This window comes from Pomacea canaliculata, linkage group LG10 (genome assembly GCF_003073045.1).
Source record: "Pomacea canaliculata isolate SZHN2017 linkage group LG10, ASM307304v1, whole genome shotgun sequence".
In the NCBI taxonomy this organism is placed as follows: domain Eukaryota; kingdom Metazoa; phylum Mollusca; class Gastropoda; order Architaenioglossa; family Ampullariidae; genus Pomacea; species Pomacea canaliculata.
Window position 1 is genome coordinate 20,707,973 of NC_037599.1, and position 19,482 is coordinate 20,727,454.

General features: G+C 37.0%; 1 protein-coding gene across 9 annotated transcripts; it reads right to left on the reverse strand.

The window, feature by feature from the left end:
- Positions 1 to 104: 104 nt before the first annotated feature.
- LOC112573439 (DNA-binding protein RFX2-like) lies at positions 105 to 18,826 on the reverse strand. 9 transcript variants are annotated; one of them, XM_025253818.1, is made up of 17 exons: positions 18,747 to 18,826; positions 15,173 to 15,239; positions 14,682 to 14,711; positions 12,449 to 12,572; positions 11,858 to 11,984; positions 9,728 to 9,809; positions 9,109 to 9,273; positions 7,718 to 7,899; positions 6,575 to 6,691; positions 5,078 to 5,309; positions 4,829 to 4,920; positions 4,094 to 4,260; positions 3,700 to 3,797; positions 3,237 to 3,386; positions 2,844 to 3,052; positions 2,040 to 2,202; positions 105 to 1,717 (listed from the first exon to the last, which is right to left on the reverse strand). In XM_025253818.1, exons 2-17 carry the CDS (start codon positions 15,227 to 15,229, stop codon positions 1,256 to 1,258), a joined length of 2,457 nt encoding a protein of 818 aa, XP_025109603.1. In that variant the 5' UTR covers positions 15,230 to 15,239; positions 18,747 to 18,826; the 3' UTR covers positions 105 to 1,255. The 9 variants fall into 9 exon arrangements, with proteins under 9 accessions (XP_025109603.1, XP_025109604.1, XP_025109607.1 ...); XM_025253819.1 differs by having other exon boundaries at positions 11,903 to 11,984; positions 14,682 to 14,732; XM_025253822.1 differs by having other exon boundaries at positions 4,094 to 4,245; positions 9,118 to 9,273; positions 14,682 to 14,732.
- Between the last annotated feature and the right edge of the window lie 656 nt (positions 18,827 to 19,482).

Genomic DNA, 19,482 nt, shown 5'->3' on the forward strand with positions numbered 1-19,482 from the left:
GTCAGCACTGCATGCAAGTTGAAACATAAGGGGCTAGAATGTCCCAAAAGATTTTTGTTTTAAAAAGTTGACCAGTAACCCAGCTAGTTCTCATTTTTTGTTGGTTTTTTTCTTTTGTTATCAAAACTGCTGTCCTCATCCTGGAGGAAAATCCAAATTATCACTCTTCTAGGATCTTTCTGGAATACCTGCTCCATCTCTACTGTGAACACTACATCCTTTTCAGTAATTTTTGCCATTTTTTCCAGTCTTGTTACCGCATCTCTACATCTACTGCTCCTACCCTACTCCCACCCTTCCACAGTGTGGCATCATGAAACACTCTGGCCCAATCTGTGCTACAATATCCCAAAGCAGCACAAATATGGAAAGCTGATGAGCACTATCTGCTGTCCATCTACTTGTCTACAATTCTGTAACTCACATCAACCCTTGATTCTGCTCTCATTGACCTGCACTATTTTTTTTCAAAAATATTTCAGGAGCAGGGCTATGTCTATCTACAATGGCTACTTACCAGCAGTTCATATTCTAAAAGAAAAAATATTTATGACTGACAGAGGTGCAATAACAGCAGCATTTCTCACACAAAATAAACATTTCCATTATCTGCCATATCAAAATTATGCTTCAGTGGGAAGAGTGAAAGGGAACCCGGTCAACTGTCAGCAAAATTCCTCACTTATGCAGTGTGCATGTGGCTTACATCCTTATCCATCCAACATATTCAAGTCTTCCAACAAAGGCAATAAAAAGCAAGTCCATAATTAAAACCTTACAGACTCTTCTTGGAGCAAAACTATTCACAAATCAACCTTTCTCCTGAATTCACCAGCAGAATTTCCAGTCTGGACAACAGGTGATGCTGACATGCATCTTCTACTCCTCCTAAATAGAAGTCTCTTGCACAAGATGTCACTGGTGTTGGGGATGGGAGGGGAAGCTTTTATTTACCCACTGTCATCTTATGGGTAAATGTTGCCCTCAAAGACTGTCATCCAAATGTATCAAATACATCACAGGAATAAATTCGAAAAATATTACACCAATAAAGAAGTGGGAGCGAGAACAAGATGCAGGGTCTGCAGAAACATTTCTCAGAAATGAGGTTTAAGGCCAAACAGATGCCTCATCAATGCCTCTGGCATGGATGCCAGGACATCCTTGTGTCAAGTAAAAATCAAGGAATGAAGCACTGCCTGAGTGTCTAAAGTATGTGCATGGGGGAGGGGTGATTGTTTGGGAGAGGACAAATTTATTCTGGTTTCATCCGCTTGGCAGCTGGCATGTCGCTGACAGAAACTGTTGCAGGGGTGGCAGTGATTGGCATTAGCATGAGGGTCTTGCCAGGCTGTCCTCCTGCAGTGGCTGTGCGCACTGTCACGGCGGTGGATATCGAGCCTTGAGCTGTAGAAATGGTGTGGGAAGGTGCAGTAGTTGCAGAAGAAGCTCCTGACAATACCACTACAGTATTGCTGCCAGCAGTTCCTGACGTAGTGTTCACAATGCCATTGGCTGTGGGGCGGACAGTGATTGTTGTACCCATGTTGGCTGCTGCTGTGCCCGTGTTTGAGGTGATAAGCATCAGTGTGGTAGGGACAGTGGCAGGTGATACGATAGCTGACTCTGCAGAACGAGCCAGCGCTGGAGCTGAAGATACCGGTGGTTTGTCAGACTCCAGTGTACTGAGAGCCACAGCACTGCTGAGGTCAATAAACTGCCAAGACACAAATATGACCAAAGTATATGAGAGGTGAGAAATAGAAGCACTTCTTTCAAAATAAGAAAAAAAAAAATCCAAGCCTGAAAAAACTCAGGGCTTTAAATTGATTTTTGCCAGTTTACTTCACTTTCTCTCTTTTCTTAGGTTTGTACAGTTACAATGTCTGCATCCCAAAGAACTATGATCAAAAGAGATGGATTTTTTGCAGTTGCAAAACGACAGTGTAAGAATGGTCTAAAACTGTCTTAATATGCAAGTAGATCTCTTACAATCAAGTACAAATTTAAAGGTTTGTAGCCAATAACTAGTCACTAACCTGTCGTACTTCACCCATCACAGCAATAGGTGTCTCACCCGTGGCATTGGCTACCTTATGTTCCACCAAGTAGAACATAAACTCATCGTACAGAAGACGGATCAGGTGAAAAGATCCAAAGCTAGCAGCACTGCGCAGTGTCAGGTCACGGATCACCATTGAGCTGCACATGACCCGAGGACATGCTCAACAGTGAGATGCAAGAATAGTGACTCAGATTTTTGTCTCTAGCTATTTGTTAATAGTTTGTGGACGTTATTCATGCTTTCTCATATGCATTAAGCTAATATAGCAAGACTGAGTTTTTCAGAAACACAAGCACTGCAATTCTGGTTGGTGAATCAAGCCACAACCATTAGTTAATAACGCATATACAGCCACAGACTCTCCCACTCTCACAATCCCATAAATGTTCAGGATCTTAGAAAATTCCTCCCACAACTTCCCAGTGTAATATGAAATAATAATTAAGGTATTTATAAAGTGACCACTCTTGCTACAGCAATTCCTGGTGCACACACATAAAAGAACTCACGCACACATGCACTTGCATAACTAAAACACACATACACATACTCTATGGCAGGAAAAAAAATAAGATTTCGGAAACATTTTGAAAAAAAAGAGAGTAGGAAATATAAAGCGGCAGTTTATTACAGGTAAGTGGACCAGAGACAAAAGAGAAACCTGTTTAAAGTCTGGTCTAAGGAATGCAAAGGAAGGGGATCAGAAGAGGAGCAGATAAGATGGTGTGTAGATATGAAGTGAGTTAAACAAGTAGGTAGGGACAAAGTAAACTCTTACCTGTAGAAGGACCACTTGAGAAGAAACTGCCTGGCAGCTTTGGGAAAATATGGTGAACCTTCATGTGGCTTCAGCACCTGATTGACCACTGTCTCCAGCCACATGGCCCACTGCTCCAAAGAATTGCCCTGCTTTAATGTCTTCTTGAAGTCCTGCTCCAGCTGCTGGACAACAGCGTCCTCACACTGACACACCCACGATGCCTGCTCCTGTACAGGGCAATGAGCATGTCCATTTTATGTCCATTTTCAAAACCCATCAACTCATCAAACATGGTATTCCTGCAGTAAAAGAGAAGGACAAAGAAAAGAGAAGAGCGGGTGGAAGTCAATGTCACTGCATGAGCTTTGCAGGCTCAGTAAGTGGTACAGCAGTGCGTTAGTTCCTGCTTACCTGCACATTAGCAAAGTCAACTCTGTTTAAGTCTGTCAGCATCTGGTTGATCTGAGAAGTGTTTTGAAGAACTGCCCGTGCTGCCTGTGCCAGGTGGTTCAGTGATGTGTACCTCCTCAAGGTTTGAGCAAAAGCACTCACTGCTCCAACCTTATATTTTAAAGACAAACATGACAACTAGCTTCATATCTCAAAGTGTCTGTCATATGCTAATCAAGATGCTTAAGTCAAGAGAAGTTGTAAAAGGAACTTAAAAGCTTAGTTCAAGCACCAAAAGTATTCTCTACACCTCAAATAATCACAAGTCACATCATTTTATTTTTTTAAATATGCAGAGATTTAGACCACAATGGCTATAGGTGAATATAAGCTGCGTGCGAAATACATGGAAGCTTTTGGTAAAGGCATATGAAGAGAGAAGTGATCAGCTAAGACAGAAGGAGAAATTCGCAGGGGACACTACCTTTGTTCTGATCATTTCCTCGGGTACCCCCTGCATGGCTGCCTTCAGCCAGCCTTCTAAACTCTTGGCAAAGTTACGAATAGCTTGAGTCAGTGAGCCTGTCCACAGAAAAAAACAGCGGTCTCTAAATTTCATGCAAGCAACAAAGGATAGCACTAAAATAATAACTTTTCTTATCCAAAAATAACTAATGAATATAGGTTGCATAGCCTTAAAATTGGAAAAGATGGTTATGCACATCTTTTCAAAAAAATTTTAATTGTCCCCTTTGCAGGTGTATGCATATGTGTGCATGTGTGCATGCACATGAGTGTGTACAGGTGTTGTGTATTGTCAGTAGTTTCTAGCTCAAACCAGGTACAACATGACTGATGATGATGATGGATAAACTCACTGGGTATGGGTCTCAGAACATCAGGAATGAGAACTTCCACCAAAGCCTGGTAAAAAGCATAGTCAGCTCGCCGCACATATTTCTGCACTGGTTCATAGCGACACAACACAAAAAGCTTTTCTTTGGGCAGTCGCTTCTCAAAGTCGTAATCACTGTAAAGCAAAGAACTACACCATACCAGGTGTGACATGCAAGAGAGAGACTCATCAGTCATCTATCAGACTAATTAAAGAACATTAAAATGACCTGGCATACTCTTCTGTTCCACAATCTCCTGGCTCTCATTACCTTTTCCTCCCTCAGATATGCACACATGCATATGCATACACACTCAATATCAACTTAAAATGCAACATGGGAAACAGCTTTCAACTATTTTGTAAGCATTTTAAAGGACCAGTGACATAGGTTTAGTGTTATAAACTGCCCAAATCACTTCACAACACCCAAAAAAAAAAAAACAACGGTAGGGGAGGTTACAAATTAGAAATGGTTTTATCTGAAAGTCACTAAAAAATGAATCTGATACAGCAGCAAAACTTCCCAAAGTATTTATATCAGAAAGTTTTTAAATGTTTATTTAATCTTAAAAAGCAAAGAGTATGCAGCAAAAATTAAGGGTGCTCTTCCAACAAAGTTACCTACGTGGTGGAAATCCCATTATTTTATTGTCCCTTTTTTTTTTTTAACTATAAGAGCTGACAAAATCATCGCTGTAGTAGTACATGTTCTCACCTGCGCTGCTCGGGTGGGTTGTTACGCCAAAATGCCTGCCACAGCGATTCTATAAGACTGAACTGGAGATTGACCACAACATCTACAACTGCCTGTAACATAAAGTGCACACAGATGTCTCTTCATTTTTCTGCATGCTTGACACTAATGTCAGTTACTGTACAAAATAATGGGGGAAAGGTATATTTGAAACTTTATGCATGGTATATTACAGTCTTATGATTCAAAGTTGTCAACTATAATCATTACCTCAGCATGCTCTTTGTATAACTTTTCAAATATCCGCAGGTCATTGACTGTTATTCCTTCAGGCAGTGGGGTTGCACTGATGTCGATGGAGCCAAATGAGGGTAGTGCCATTGAAGTATCTCCCAAAAACTGTTGGTGCTGCTGGTGTACCTGTGAAGCCTCAGATGTGGGACCTGTAGCCCCTCCCTGGCCTCCTTCTGCCTCCCCCATATCTGTCTTGCTGCTTGCTGGTCTGCAGACATGAAAACTTTAATGCGTTCTTTTCCATGGAAAAACTGCAGAAATAACAATCTAAAAGTGCTTTGTAATAAACCCATTTTGTTCCATGCTTGCAAATGTCACAAAGTATTTTCTGATATTAAACCGTAAGAGAAAGATATGTTACTTAAAGCCCTACTATCTTCCCTGCATGTTATGGGAAAAATATTTTGACTCAAGCAGAAAAAGTTGAAATAAAATGCTCCAGATAAATGATAGAAGTCACGAAGACACAGCAACCAATCCAGAAAGATAGATAATGATATCACAGAGTCACTGAGCATTGGTACACAAAATCTGACGCAGATAAACAACAAAGACAAATTGTGCCGAAGAGCTGACACTAGTACGGTAGTTAAATGAAGGGACATCACTCTACTGTGTCTATGTATTTGGTTGAAGTTGGCTTTTATACATCACATCCGTTATATTTCAAGGTCTCACGATACCCTATATTTGTAAATACTTACATACCCAACAATTCCATGGGTAGGTGTGCGTGTGTGTGTGTGTTTTTATTTTTTTTTTGTCTTTTTCCATATACATATACTTTGGACGCAGGGCACAGCTCCCATGTTTAAATTGCCCGTTGGGATTAATAAAGTCTGTTGTTATTGTTGTTGTTATTCCATCTACACATACACACTATAAATTATGTTATCTTTATAAATGAAGATAAATACTTCTTTCTTCTGTGAAAAACACATCTGCTTTCAAAATAAATTACTATACATATTTTCTGCATGAGATTACTGCCAAATTAAAACTGTTTAAACAACTTTTTTAAATATAAAGAATCCTACTTTACAGCATACTTAAAGATAAACAGTGAATAATGTTTTCCCCAATGGACAGAAACATGCGTAAATTATGAAAGAATAAGGATAGATTCAAGTAACTCGTTGAATATTTACCCTTAAAATTTAATCTTAAAGGTATATAATGGTTAACAATCTTCAGTTCATGATTCCTTTCCTTGGACAGACATGAAGTTATAAATTACCATAACGAAAAAGTTTCTTATTTGCGACTCAAAATTTAAAAATCTTTTTTAAAAACTTCTTTTATTCCCAAAACTAAATGTGCTCTTTTGAGTATAGCAGAAAATATTTCAAATAAAAATGGCTGCAAGTTTCCTAACATAATTTTCGTTCATTTTCTGGTTGCTTATGCTGGAAAGGAAAACAGTTTTGAGATGACAATATGCTGTCATTCAATACACAACGAAATGATATTCACTTTTTTGTGGCATACATAGGCTGTTGTCGCATGGCCATTGTCTGGTCATCTGTGAACTGGTTCAGAGGAGAGTTGGCTTTGATGCGAATTCCATAATAGTGGTACTTAGAATTTCCTCTGCAACAACAAAAAACCAACTTGTTGTGGTCAATGTAAAAATGCTTGACAACTGGTTCCTTGCTAATCTTTTAGATATCTACCCTCCATAACACTGTCCAAAGAACTCTGAAAATCAAAAATATATTAATGAGTTAACCCCAAGTATTACATGCGCTAAGAGTTTTATGTAGTTAGCCTCAAGTGGTACTTGTGCTGAACATTACATTTAGGGTAAAAACCATGATACTCTAAGCGATGCTTGGTGCTAAATGTTTTTACATAAAACTCAAAACCCCAGCAATACTTAGGGTTAAACAGTTTTACATAAAATTATAACCCAAACAATCCTCCAGGTTAAAAACTTGTTTAGAGCATGAATTCCACAACACTGTGAAAAAAAATGACAGATTGACTGATAAGTGAAATTAAGCATGCCATGCCACACAACAAACCCAACAACAACCAGCTGTGCACACACATAGGTATTGGCTGGTGTCTAACAAGCTTGCTGCATGCACCAAACACAATTCATATGCACACACATTCAGTGTTCTGCATTTCAATGGGTCACACACTAACTTGTACACATAAAGCCCACATTGTAACCAGCTTTAAGCTGCATTTCAGACCATGATCTGGTTTCTTGAAACAATGCACAACTGCTGTGTTGTTAAAGTGTGTGTGCATATCAACATGTTTGAACATGCTCAATTCTCGGTGTATGCGCGTGCATGAGAGAGAGAGAAGTTGGGAGTAATCATATCCCTATATACACCCCCTCATCATAATGTGAGGATTTTTTGCTTAAACACCACAAAGTTTAAAATTATTGTTTTTACTGACCATGTATAAAAGCCAATTACTTTTTACACTGCCATTAGTTATTGACCTTTCATCATCACATAAATAAAATAACTGGGAAATGGTGGAGAAGATTATGAAGTACTCATAATAAGCCAACATTTTCATTCCCTTCATCACCCTCTCAGACAGGAACTTTTTAAACTCCAGAGCTGGTGTCGAAACTGGATGGGAATAACGTACCTGGTTCCAAGACGCCGAGTGCGAAGTCCCAGAAACACTGAGCGGATGAGTTTGCCAAAGGAGGCTGGGTTCATGGGATCAAGGTTTTGCTCCTGACAGTGACGCAGGTAATGAAAGTAGAGCGTGCTGCGGGGCAAGCTGACACCTTCAGCTGTCTCATAGTTGTCAAGCAACCACTGAACCTGCAGAGATAGCCCACAACACTCCCTACTTAACCAATCTCTCTTATGGAAGAGAGTAAGTTACTAAGGAAGCATAACTGAGATTTCCTTATTTCAAAACTAAATGATGGGAAAAATCAAGACTAAATAGATCAATAATAGATCAATCTTTGTATACTGTCAAATTCAATGACATGATGTTAAACGTTGTAAAGTTTACAATTAGTTTCCTTGAATTTTTCACTTTTTACAGTGCTGCAAATACAATGTGTACATTACTTCAACTCCATTCATGTCAAATAATGCATCTTTTGAAAAATTGAGACATCTTTTGAAAAATTGAGACACACATGACTGACAATGGCAAAATAAACATTCCAATGTTCCAAGTAGTAAAATCTAACCCTAACCCTAAATATACATGGTACAGACTAATTATTCTTCTGATGCTATCCAAACAAATCACAGCTGGGACAGGTGAAACTATACTGTTTCCACTCATTTCTGCCATGGATCTGTTGGATACAGTGTAATGGACTCAACCAAGCTTTTTGTCTGCATAATCAAATTAACAAAATGAAAAAACCTAACCCAAATAACAACCCTATTATATGCAGCTTTCCAAAATAACTGCCCAACCAAAATATAAATACCAAACAAACAAAATAAAGGTAAAAAAAATTGGGAAAAAATGTTAAATCTGCAATGCTTTCAATGAAAACTGTTTTACCCACTATGCTGTAGCAGCTTCAGTGATAAGCTACCCCAAGTACTGTATTTTTATTACACACCATAAAAAATAAAAATTAAAAGATGGTATACACATGCATGGCAAAAATGAGTAGGAAAAAAATAGTCGCATCTTAAGCATGTGGCAAATGCTAAAAAAACATTAAAAAATTTTCCCCGCATACACAATGCCCATGTAAAGCATTGGCTCAATATGGACATCTATTTTCAACAGAAATTTTATTTTGAATAAAATACTGTTGAAAAAATATATGCATCTATCCCACAGATATCTAGAGTTTGTTTACAATCACAAGTAAGCATTTCCCCTTCATCTTTCCTAGCACTCTCCTTAAATTTGGACTTTTTCTTTGTAGTTTTAAGACGACAGGTAAAAGATGACAAACTGCTACATTTTTGCAAATAAGTCACAAATACAAAGCACTCTACAGAAATACCACAAAACTGAAAACATTCAGAGTTTTGAAAATGCTGATAAACCTCTCTTACTGTGGCCGGGGAGGCACGTGTTGTATGTGTCAGTGGTGTCCCCTCACCATCCATTGTACCCCCTTGTATCAAGTAGGTGCCTCCCCCAGGCTGCTGAATGAGCTGCCCTTGAATTGTCTGCACTGAACTTCCCACTGGGACCAAGCCTGTTGTGACCTACACAAACATTCAGGATCTGTGACAAGTTTTTGACACCAAAGAAAACTAAACATTAAAAAATTAGCTTAACCAGGATGGGTCACTTCTCCAAATCTAACCAATTGCAATCAGTTTTGCAAGTCTGTATTAAATGTGAGGAGCTTACATTCTTCCTAAAGGATCTTCTTAACTGGCAAACAGCGCTGAACACTTTACCAATTTGGGTAAAGCTGCATGTGATGGTCACAAGAAACCAATGGTCTTGGGACAAATGTTCAGGACACTGGAACTTTGGTCAACATGCTAAATCTAAATGTGTTTGATGACACATTGCCAGTGTATTTGCCAACACAATGGGACTTCTTTAGACTTTAGACGTTTGACATTTTGGCATTAGCCCAGTAAGTCTTTTGTTTTCTCAGCACCCTAGAAATTAAACTTCTCAAAACTTCTCAAACCAAAGGCAGCTTACTTGAGTGCCACCTGCAGTCTGGTAATACGTTCCAGACACAGGAGTGTACATTGTGCTCTGCCCATACTCCTGGTAGTTCTGCCTGCAAGATACAATTGCCCCTCTTGTCAGTTTAGCCTCTAACCTGGGACAAACTACCAATGTAATAATACATTTATACATTGCAGAACCACTAATATGGGACAACAACCACTGTACATGATAAGTGTTAAGTAAATGACAACATAGAAATAAAAATAAAGCAATGGAAATGATGTCAAGAACTCAGGAACAAAAACTGTTACAATGCACAAACATGAACTTGGAGATTCGGGGTTTTTTTTCCTTTTACAAAAAAATATGTGCAATGCAAAAACCAAATCCGAGTCAAAGCTGAAAAAAGAGAAGAAAAAAAAGTTGTTCAATCATGAAAATGATGGCATAATTCAGTTTTTTTAATCTGTTGTGCTTTGAAGAGTGTAAATTCTACAACTGCTAAAACCTCACCTAAATCCTTTGTACTGCAAAATTTGTGCAAGATTTTGACAATTAAGAATAACCCTTGTAATTTTTTAACAAAGAACTAAAACTACTTTCAAGACCTAGCAGTTCTGCCTACCAAGAGCAATTAGTAAGCTTAACTAAATCCTTATCATTTTTCTGATAAATTCTACTTTCAAAAACAAAACTGTACAATTTCTCTTTCCATACATGACTGAAAATGGTGCAGACAAGTGCAAAACACAAGACAGGCAAAATGAAATGTAATGTAAATGATTGTAGGTTTACAAAGAATTCTTTAAAGAAGTAGAACCCTGGCAAGAAAAGTCTGGGATAAGAACACTACAGACAACTTAAAAGATGAGGTCCAGTCCTTTTTCAAACAAAACAATCACCAGCCATGGAAACCTATTGAGACTGATGCAGTATATAACGAAAAGATGTTGATGCCAATAAAAACCACAGTTTTGTCTGCTCATCAGATAAGGAAAGTTTAAAGACATATTTAGAGCAACCTATCTTCTTAACTTTAATTGTGAGCTGCGGTGTCCTCGATTATGACCAAACATTTTTTAAACATAGGTTATGTTGAAAAAAACAACTCAAAGCAACAACAGCAGTATTTTTGCAATCTAGTCATAATAATGTTATATTAATGTTATATTACTAAATTAAGGCTCAAATTTGTATCCATAAATAAATCCTAAATACTAAACCAGTACATAAAAAAATGTACCATTAATCTTAAATGAATTAAATTATCTGAGCACAAAAAAAATTATAGTTGTTGCACACACATGCAGATTTTATTTGGCTAGTCAGGAAATACAAGCCATCAGCTGATGCAAAACCAGAAGCAAATGTGGAAAAAGAAAATTATTTTCACATCATCTGCTTAACACCTTTATGTGTGCATGTACATGGGACTGTGGATATATCATACATTATCCACATCTACTGCCTACTAATACACACCAAGTATTCTTACTGCATGAAAAACAGCCTACTGCCACTCACCCAATAAATATAAAAATAAAGATGATATCGCAAAATAACATGAGCAAGACGACATTTTCAAAAGTATTTTTTTAAAGAAATCAATAAAAATTACTGACATTTCTGAAGTTTAAAAAAGAATTATGAATCCTCTATTTGAGACAAACCACTTCCAAACACTGCTCAATTTTGTCTTGAAGAAAGTGTTAGTGCAAGTGTTAGTGTGCCATCCTGGCCTGCACTACAAAAGCTTTTATCACACAATGATCCCTACAGATGCTAAAATATCTAGCTGAACCAGTGCATTAAGACAATATATGCCTAACCCAAGCACTGTCATAGGACCACAAATGTGCAGTGGACTTTGGGAAGGAATCAATCTTTTATTGTTCCGTTTCCCCTCTCCAGATACCAGCAAAACACCAGCGAACTTAATATTTTGTCTTTGTGACGCAAATGGAACATGAAAGCAAAGAGCAACTTCCAAGCAATGCAGACGCAACCCAAATCAACAATAAAACACAATGTGTAAGTTCTGCACACACGAAAAGAAGGGGGCTGAGAATGCCATCAGCATAACAACTGCATGCAGGCAAAGTGAGAAAGAACAGGAACACAGGCACATCTAAATTTGTCGGATCTCACGTGGCGTACATTTGCCCATTGGCGTAGATAGCGGCATCATTGCTCTCTACGTACTGAACAGGGTAGACGGTCTGACCTCCTGCCTGAAGAGTGATAGTGTCTCCTGCCCCAGTCTCCAGCTGCTCCACTGTTGATGCTGCACAGATGGCAATGTGTAAGTCAGCACAAGCACCAAGTAGGCTGTTATCAACTTTTAAATATATCTTTCATGTTTTTGTGAAAATCCCTGTTCTTACATTATAAGACAGCCTCTAAACGTCTACATTAATGAATTTATTACCTAAATTTAAATTGAATCTGCTGGTCATCAAACGTGTCAGGATTGAATTAATCTGCTTTCATTTAAACACTAGCAGAAAAATGTTAATACGCATGATTCTTTATCATAAAATAAATGAGCAACCTAAATTTACACACAAACTGATCTATTTTAAGTGGGGTTTTTTTATGTCCTATTCACAATAATTTAGCAATAGTAAAAGTGGGTTATGAGATGAAAGAAAGTGAAAAAAAGGCACATAACGAACGATGGCATGGGAGATGCTAGTTATGACATATTTCAATTAGGACTCCTTTCAAGCCACCGACAGATATACTTACAGGCCACAATAAACTGCTGTCCAGTGTGGGCCTGAGCTGGCTGAATGATGGTTGTTGTCTGGCCAATCTTTTGGGCGCTACCTACTGTACCTTGGTTGGTGGTAGTTTTCACCACAGAGCCATTCTGCAATGGGCAAAAAGGTGTTACCGGTGATTCTCAGATTCCCATGGTGCTGCTAAAAAGGCAAGCATGAAAACTTATTGGTTCACCTGTATTTGTTTTTTAAGCTAAGTACTTTCTCTCTCCCCTCCAATCTACAGAAAGTGTACATAATTTTAAAGTTATACAAAAACTTTTCAAAACCATTAAAATATGAAAGTCTGTCATCCAACTGCCCTGTTGTCAGTGTCTAGATGCCATTTATTTAACTGTTACATACATTTTCATGTACACAAATAATTTGGTTTGACCTGGCTAATCTTGAATAAAAATTCACCATTTTTAACTGTTTATAACTTACAAAAGAAAAACTTGCTCATCATATCTCCATTGCATGCCTTCAATTCATCTCACAAGTATGCATTAACATTACATTGTACTTTTTCCACACAAAAAAATCATTTCAATCTACAAAGATTGCAATGCAGTTGTGCTGTGAATAACAAGATCTGTGAACATAATCTTTAACAATTAACATAGATCAACAAAAATCAACACAAGCAGCATGTTCTGATTAAACTGAAATACACCATATCAAATCAAATCTGGTTTCCAGAATGAATGAATGAAGGAGTCTTATAACGCGCAAAATCCGAATCCTTGAGAAACGCTCAATGCGCCGGAATGTCATGTGAAACCTGGTTCTTTATATTTATTATCATGATAACTAAATATAGGTATGTCTAACCCGTAAGCAGAGCTGTATCAAGCATATCCAACTTCAAACTAATGTTGATCGTTAAATATCTGCCGTAGCATGATGACCTCTAGCATTTCTTATTTTTTTCAGGTTAAAAAAAAAAAACGTACCTGTCAGACTCCTAGTTTTGTTGGTATTATGTTATTAATTTCTAGGTTCTCTGACATTTTAATTATAAAACATTACTTTTCAATATGAATCAATCACTAATTGACCAATAATCTTTGATGGCAATGCTAGTAAACAAAAAGCAAATCCAGTGACCATATACAATGGTAAGACAAATGAAGCATCAAAATGCTGTAGCAAGCTTCACTGCAAAAGTGCTAGAACATTACATATGATACTGTGTCCACAAAATGTGCACTCGCTTGAGCTCAACATAAAAGTCAAGAGATTTCTGCTCACTTATCATCAAAACCCACACAGCGACATGTTTCTGCATTTTTTTCTTTAATTTCATGAAATTGGGCTTAGAATGGCATGACCTACATGACATCTGATGTCCAACTTACTAAGTTCTACAAAAATAATAATAAGAATGGTTTATTAGTTTTGTTGAACTATGAAAACATGAGTTTGACCTATAGCTAATACAATTTTTATAAATACTGGTTTCAACATCATACAAAGTGAAACCTTTAATAACTCTTACATCCTCTTCTTTATGCCCTCTTACTATCTAAATTACCCAATGTTATGAAACATTTAATATCTGCAAATATGGACACGAGATCCAAAATTTAATGTAAGGTGTACACTATTCCTATCTTTCAATATATAAATTAAAAGTTGTTATCAAAGCTATATATTACATTATTTCCTGGGTTATAAAGGAGCTTAACAGCTAATAGATACTAAAATTTAAAGAGGTCCCTAAGCCATTAAATCTGAATGGTGCAAATGGTCCACCATGCCTGTAAAATCTTAGAAAATTGGAAGACTGACTGTTGTAATTTACTAACACATCCAAAGAAAACTTTTAGTATGAACCACAGTTATATCTTGTTTTGATATTGGAAATGCTTTTGTTTTGTTCAGTGTTGTCGGCATCTGTATACAAGACAGAGAACTAACAAAAAATTAATAAAACATGTTTCTGTTCAAAACAATTCTGTATAAAGTATATAAGCATTCCAAAGGTTACAGTGCACCTGATCCTAGGTTAGTGTTGCTCTTTTTTACAAGAACTTTTAAAATCAGCATCAAACATCTCCTTAAGGGACATTAATTCTATTTAAGAAATGCAAAATAATTGGGTTTTTTAGAATGAGAACAAAAATTCTAATAAAGAATCAACGAATAAAGCAGGAAAAATGTTGTCAAATATGAGCTGGTAAATAAAGCCACACCAAACCAACATGAACACTTACCCCATCAGCAGTAAGATCTAATCCAAAAGCCTGGCAAGGAAAGGTCATCATCTGTGTTACACAAGATTCTACCCCTCTCATCCCTCGTGTTATGCTCAGCACTTTTCATTTGCATGTTAACTATCTTCAAATACATCTATATTTGCTTGCTTTATTAGTTTGTTTTTGGAAGATGATGGCAGGATTTCGTTGGAATCTAAATACACACCTAGGTTATGTATGGAATCTGAAAGTGCAATCAGTGTGAGTGAAGACATGCTCACCTGTTGCAGTTGCTCTATATGCCAATGAGCCCAGTTTTATCATTATTTTCAACTCTGGGAGTTAAAACAAGTCAAATAAAAGCAGCCTCATAACACACCTGATGCTGTTTGTCTTCTACCATGTATATTGATCTTTTTGGTTCTACCTTCTAGCAAAACTGTCTTTATTACTCTTTCCCTCTTTAAGTCTTGAAGATACCTGAATATAGTGGAAAATCATCTACTCACCTGTACAGCATTTGGATTCATTGCCTGAAGATCTGTTACATAAGTTTGGGTTGCCATCGGATGTTGCCTTGAAAAAAAAAAGGAAAAATAGAAAGTTAAAAACTTGAATCAGGCTATGGCAGTAATATATATACACTAATAATACTGCCCGTATTGCACAACTAATCTCGCTTAACAAGAGGCAAAAGCATGTAAAAAAAATTCTGTTATATGTGCTAAAATACAGTCATGATGGTTAATGCTGTTACAGATTTCATAACCATGATGCTGGTACATTTGGATTTCAACTATTTTAATACAAATTACCTTCTCGTTGTGGGCTGAACCAATACAGAAAGGTTATACACAAAATGCCTGCTGGATTATCTCTACCAGAAAGAATTCAACCTGAACTCTCGGTGACTACATCACATTTCTAGGGTTTAAACGGTTCCCTAAATAAAACTAAACCACCCCAAAAATAACCATACAATGGTCGGCTTGTTTATTTAGATATCTCTCTACTTTTAGAAGCTCCTCTAAGACAAAATTCAGCTATTTCTGTAAATCTGCTAAAATAAATTTATTTTGAACAAACATGCACCCAATTATGGTGTGATATAGAATTTAAAAATAATAACGTTAACTTAGTGCCATATCCCAGCTCTATAGACAAACTCATGGCGCTTTACAAAAAATGACACGTGCGCGCACATGGGTGCATGTAACATAACGTGCAAACATGTTGTCTAAGGCTGAGATTTGCAATTTTTTTTTGCAACTGTACTCCCAAAGGGTGAAAGAACATCCACAGGCACTCAGCATGCGCACATGGGTGCATGTAACATAACGTGCAAACATGTTGTCTAAGGCTGAGATTTGCAACCTTTTTCGCAACTGTACTCCCAAAGGTTGAAAGAATATCCAGGGGTACCTCTTGCGCATAAGTTTACACATAAAATTATTTTCATAATGGTGTGTGCTTATTTATGTCACTACGTACCCCTGCATAATACCTAGGGGTACATATAACAGCGTTTGAGAACCGCGGGTCTAAGGAATGCCATATGGGAAGATAAAAGATAAGTACCCAGCAGTTGCTCCCAGCATGCTCAATTCATTCAAAAAAATGTAAATGTTAATTAAAACTATAAATGTCCCTATCCACACCACTGTTATAATCAAAAATGGATCATACAGCTAAAAGCCATCAGAGGAGAAAAAGCGCAATTCCACCATATATTATTTTTAAGACATTCAATTTTTCATTATCCTCCATTTGCTTCCATATTGTTTTATTCAGGCCTTACATGCAGAATGCCCGAGGCAGACTATCGTCATGATAATGAGTGATAATTCAGATGCAGAGGCCCCACCCCCCACCATTGAAGCAATGTATTGCACGATACCCAGCTATCAGGAGGCCCTGCATCCGAATTAGCACAAGCTTTTGTGACGATAATCCAATCAGGGCTTCCTGCATATGAAGACTTGTGTTTTATGATTTGTTGAAATACTGCTGAAATCTTCTACGGAAAAAGATATTATAGGAGACAGATTTATATTTCTTTCTTTGAATCCTACCAAATCCCTTCAATGATAAATTCAAATAAACAAGAACAACAGTTATGCAAACAGAGAAAAGTGACAGTTACAGTTATTTCTTTAAAGAGAAAAACGCTTGGGGGAGATGGGAACACTCCTTTTAAAGTTTTTACAAAGGTGATATAACTATCAAACAGTCATATAGATATCTAGAAAAAAATCTCTGGCCATCAGGTTCTATTACACAATTAAACATCATTCAAAGTGAAATTCTTTATTTACTCAATGCGGTTATTAATTCTTTTCTTTCCCACCTCACCAACCTTCTCAGTATCTGTCAGTCTGGTCTTAAATATGACTTAAAATTAACTGAAAAAAAATCAGCAAATTTTAAAAAAAAAAGAAAAAACAAACAAACAAAATATCTTAACTAAATGATGGCTTTCCTGAAATGCAGATGCCAAATCTCAATGTTCTGGCTTAGAAGCAAACCGCACTTAAAGTTATAAACACTAAACAAAATATTTATACAAACAAATTATGGCAAGGCAAGAGCTAGTTACGACAAACTTTATACAAAATTATTATACAGGCGGTCCTCGGGTTAGGTCAGCCTCGAGTTACGATGTTTCGTGGTTACGACACATCTCCTATTTACTGTATAGAGCCTTGTTTCGACTTAATTGGTTTTGGTCGTAAACTTCATAATGCGAACTTCGTGCTTGCTGTGCGCGGTGAAAAATTAATGTATTTTATATGTTTTTTAATAATTACTGTGTTAGAATAGGATAAGTGCTTACAGTATGTTATTTACATACAGTATGTACGTATGTTCCAACTTACAATGAAAATCGGCTTACGACGCGACGTAGGAACAGAACAATGTCGTAAGTCAAGGACTGCCTGTATTACGATAATCCCTCACTTTACTGATTACTTTATTTATTACTAATTGTGGCTACACTGTATTGCATGTTGTTTTTTATAAATATATCTAATTCTATATTGCAGAAATTATGTTATATTGTGGGATTATGCAGTATAAAGGTATTTATATAAGAAGTATTTAAGAGCATATAAAGTGCTCATAAGAGATTGAGAAAGGTTTATAGGAGTGGGGGTTGGGTTTTTAAACCTTAAAATACATATAAATAATGAAATAAATATAATGCTGCTACTTCATGGATTTTTACCTATTGATGGGGGGTCTCTGAAACATAACCACCACAACAGGTGAGGAATTTCTGTACACAGTCCTAGTCATGCTGCCAAATACCAAATATACAATGTTTTAAAATTGTGTTTCCAATTGTGGAACAAAATCTTAATTTAACAAATTCAGATATAAATGTTGCGTGTTTAACATTTTAAATAAAATGTACCACATAAAATCTGCTAACTATTGCTGTGTAAAAATTAACATGAGCTTTATGAGCTTCAACAGTCTCTGTTACAATTGACACATACTTAAACGTACATTTTATGTAGCGTAAATACAACAAATAAACGCACAACTTTATTTAAACGAAATAAAAGAGTGAAGGATTGCTTGTATGCTATCAACATTTATTTGGGTTAGTCTTATCTTTGTCCCCCTCTGAAGGGGAACCCGCGCTTCAATGTTACTAAGCAACTTGAATGTGGCCATAGTGGCAGTCCAGAAACGCGTGTTTCCACCTGCCCTTGTATCCCAGCACGCCGCCATCACATGACCCACTTCAAGTAATTTCGTGATCAAAAAGTACGATGAATTTAAAGTTATTCTGAGTTCCACAAAATGGAATTATGCCCTTTACAAAGTGTCATTCAACAAATGTACAACCGTTCAAGTTTGAAAATGCCGCCTTTTTCATATGCACAGTATTCAACATCAACGCTTTCCACTCATTCGCCATTTTTACACAACGACCATCAACATGCACGATAATAAAAACGATCAAATAAGTAGAATGTTTTCTTTTTCATCTTTTAAAAATATACCATTGACTGCAAAAGAAAACTTGTTACGTAAACAACATGGACAGGTAGTCAGAAGATACAGAAATATCACCTTAGATTTGTTGGTGGGTAACAGTCGTCACAGCTACCGTGGCTATGGCGTTTATTCCTAGGGCAACAGTTGCCAGACTCTTCGCGTCAGCACAAGCTATCTACATACGCTCCCATCCGGGACGTTTTTGAGGTCTTATGTTTAAAATATTGCATACTTTTAAGCCTTTCTGGTTTGTGCAACCTTTTAAAACGTCTAAAAATTAAACACTGTTTATTTTGTTGTTGATTTTATTGCTTATTTAAAGAAACTTTTATTTTATTTTGGTACTACTTTTTGAGCGGAATGCGCGTTGACATGTAAGGAAGTGAGTAACGACGTCAGCTCGTGCTCGATAAGTTCAAGATGGCGACCTCGATTTTCTAGGCAGCGTGCTTGACAACTCTCGAAGTACATTGATATGCAGCAAATGATCAGAGAATAATATTCGTGCACCATGCAAATTTAACGTTTAAATTAGATGATTTTGTTTGATTTCTTCTGTTTCATAAAAAATTAATATCCGGCTAAGCATATGGAGCGTTACGCTTGAAGAAAGCTGGAAATGCGATTCGGTCACCGAGCAACGTGCATAGAGGTTTGCAAGAAAGGAGGCACGCGATCTCGTCTGGGCACAGCACCAATCTGTCGAGGCCTGTCCGACATTTTTGCGCGCACACAGAAAGCATAAAGGCAGAAAGTACAAACAATTAAATATTGTTAACCTTGGGTGCGCGACTCTTAAAATAATACGTAG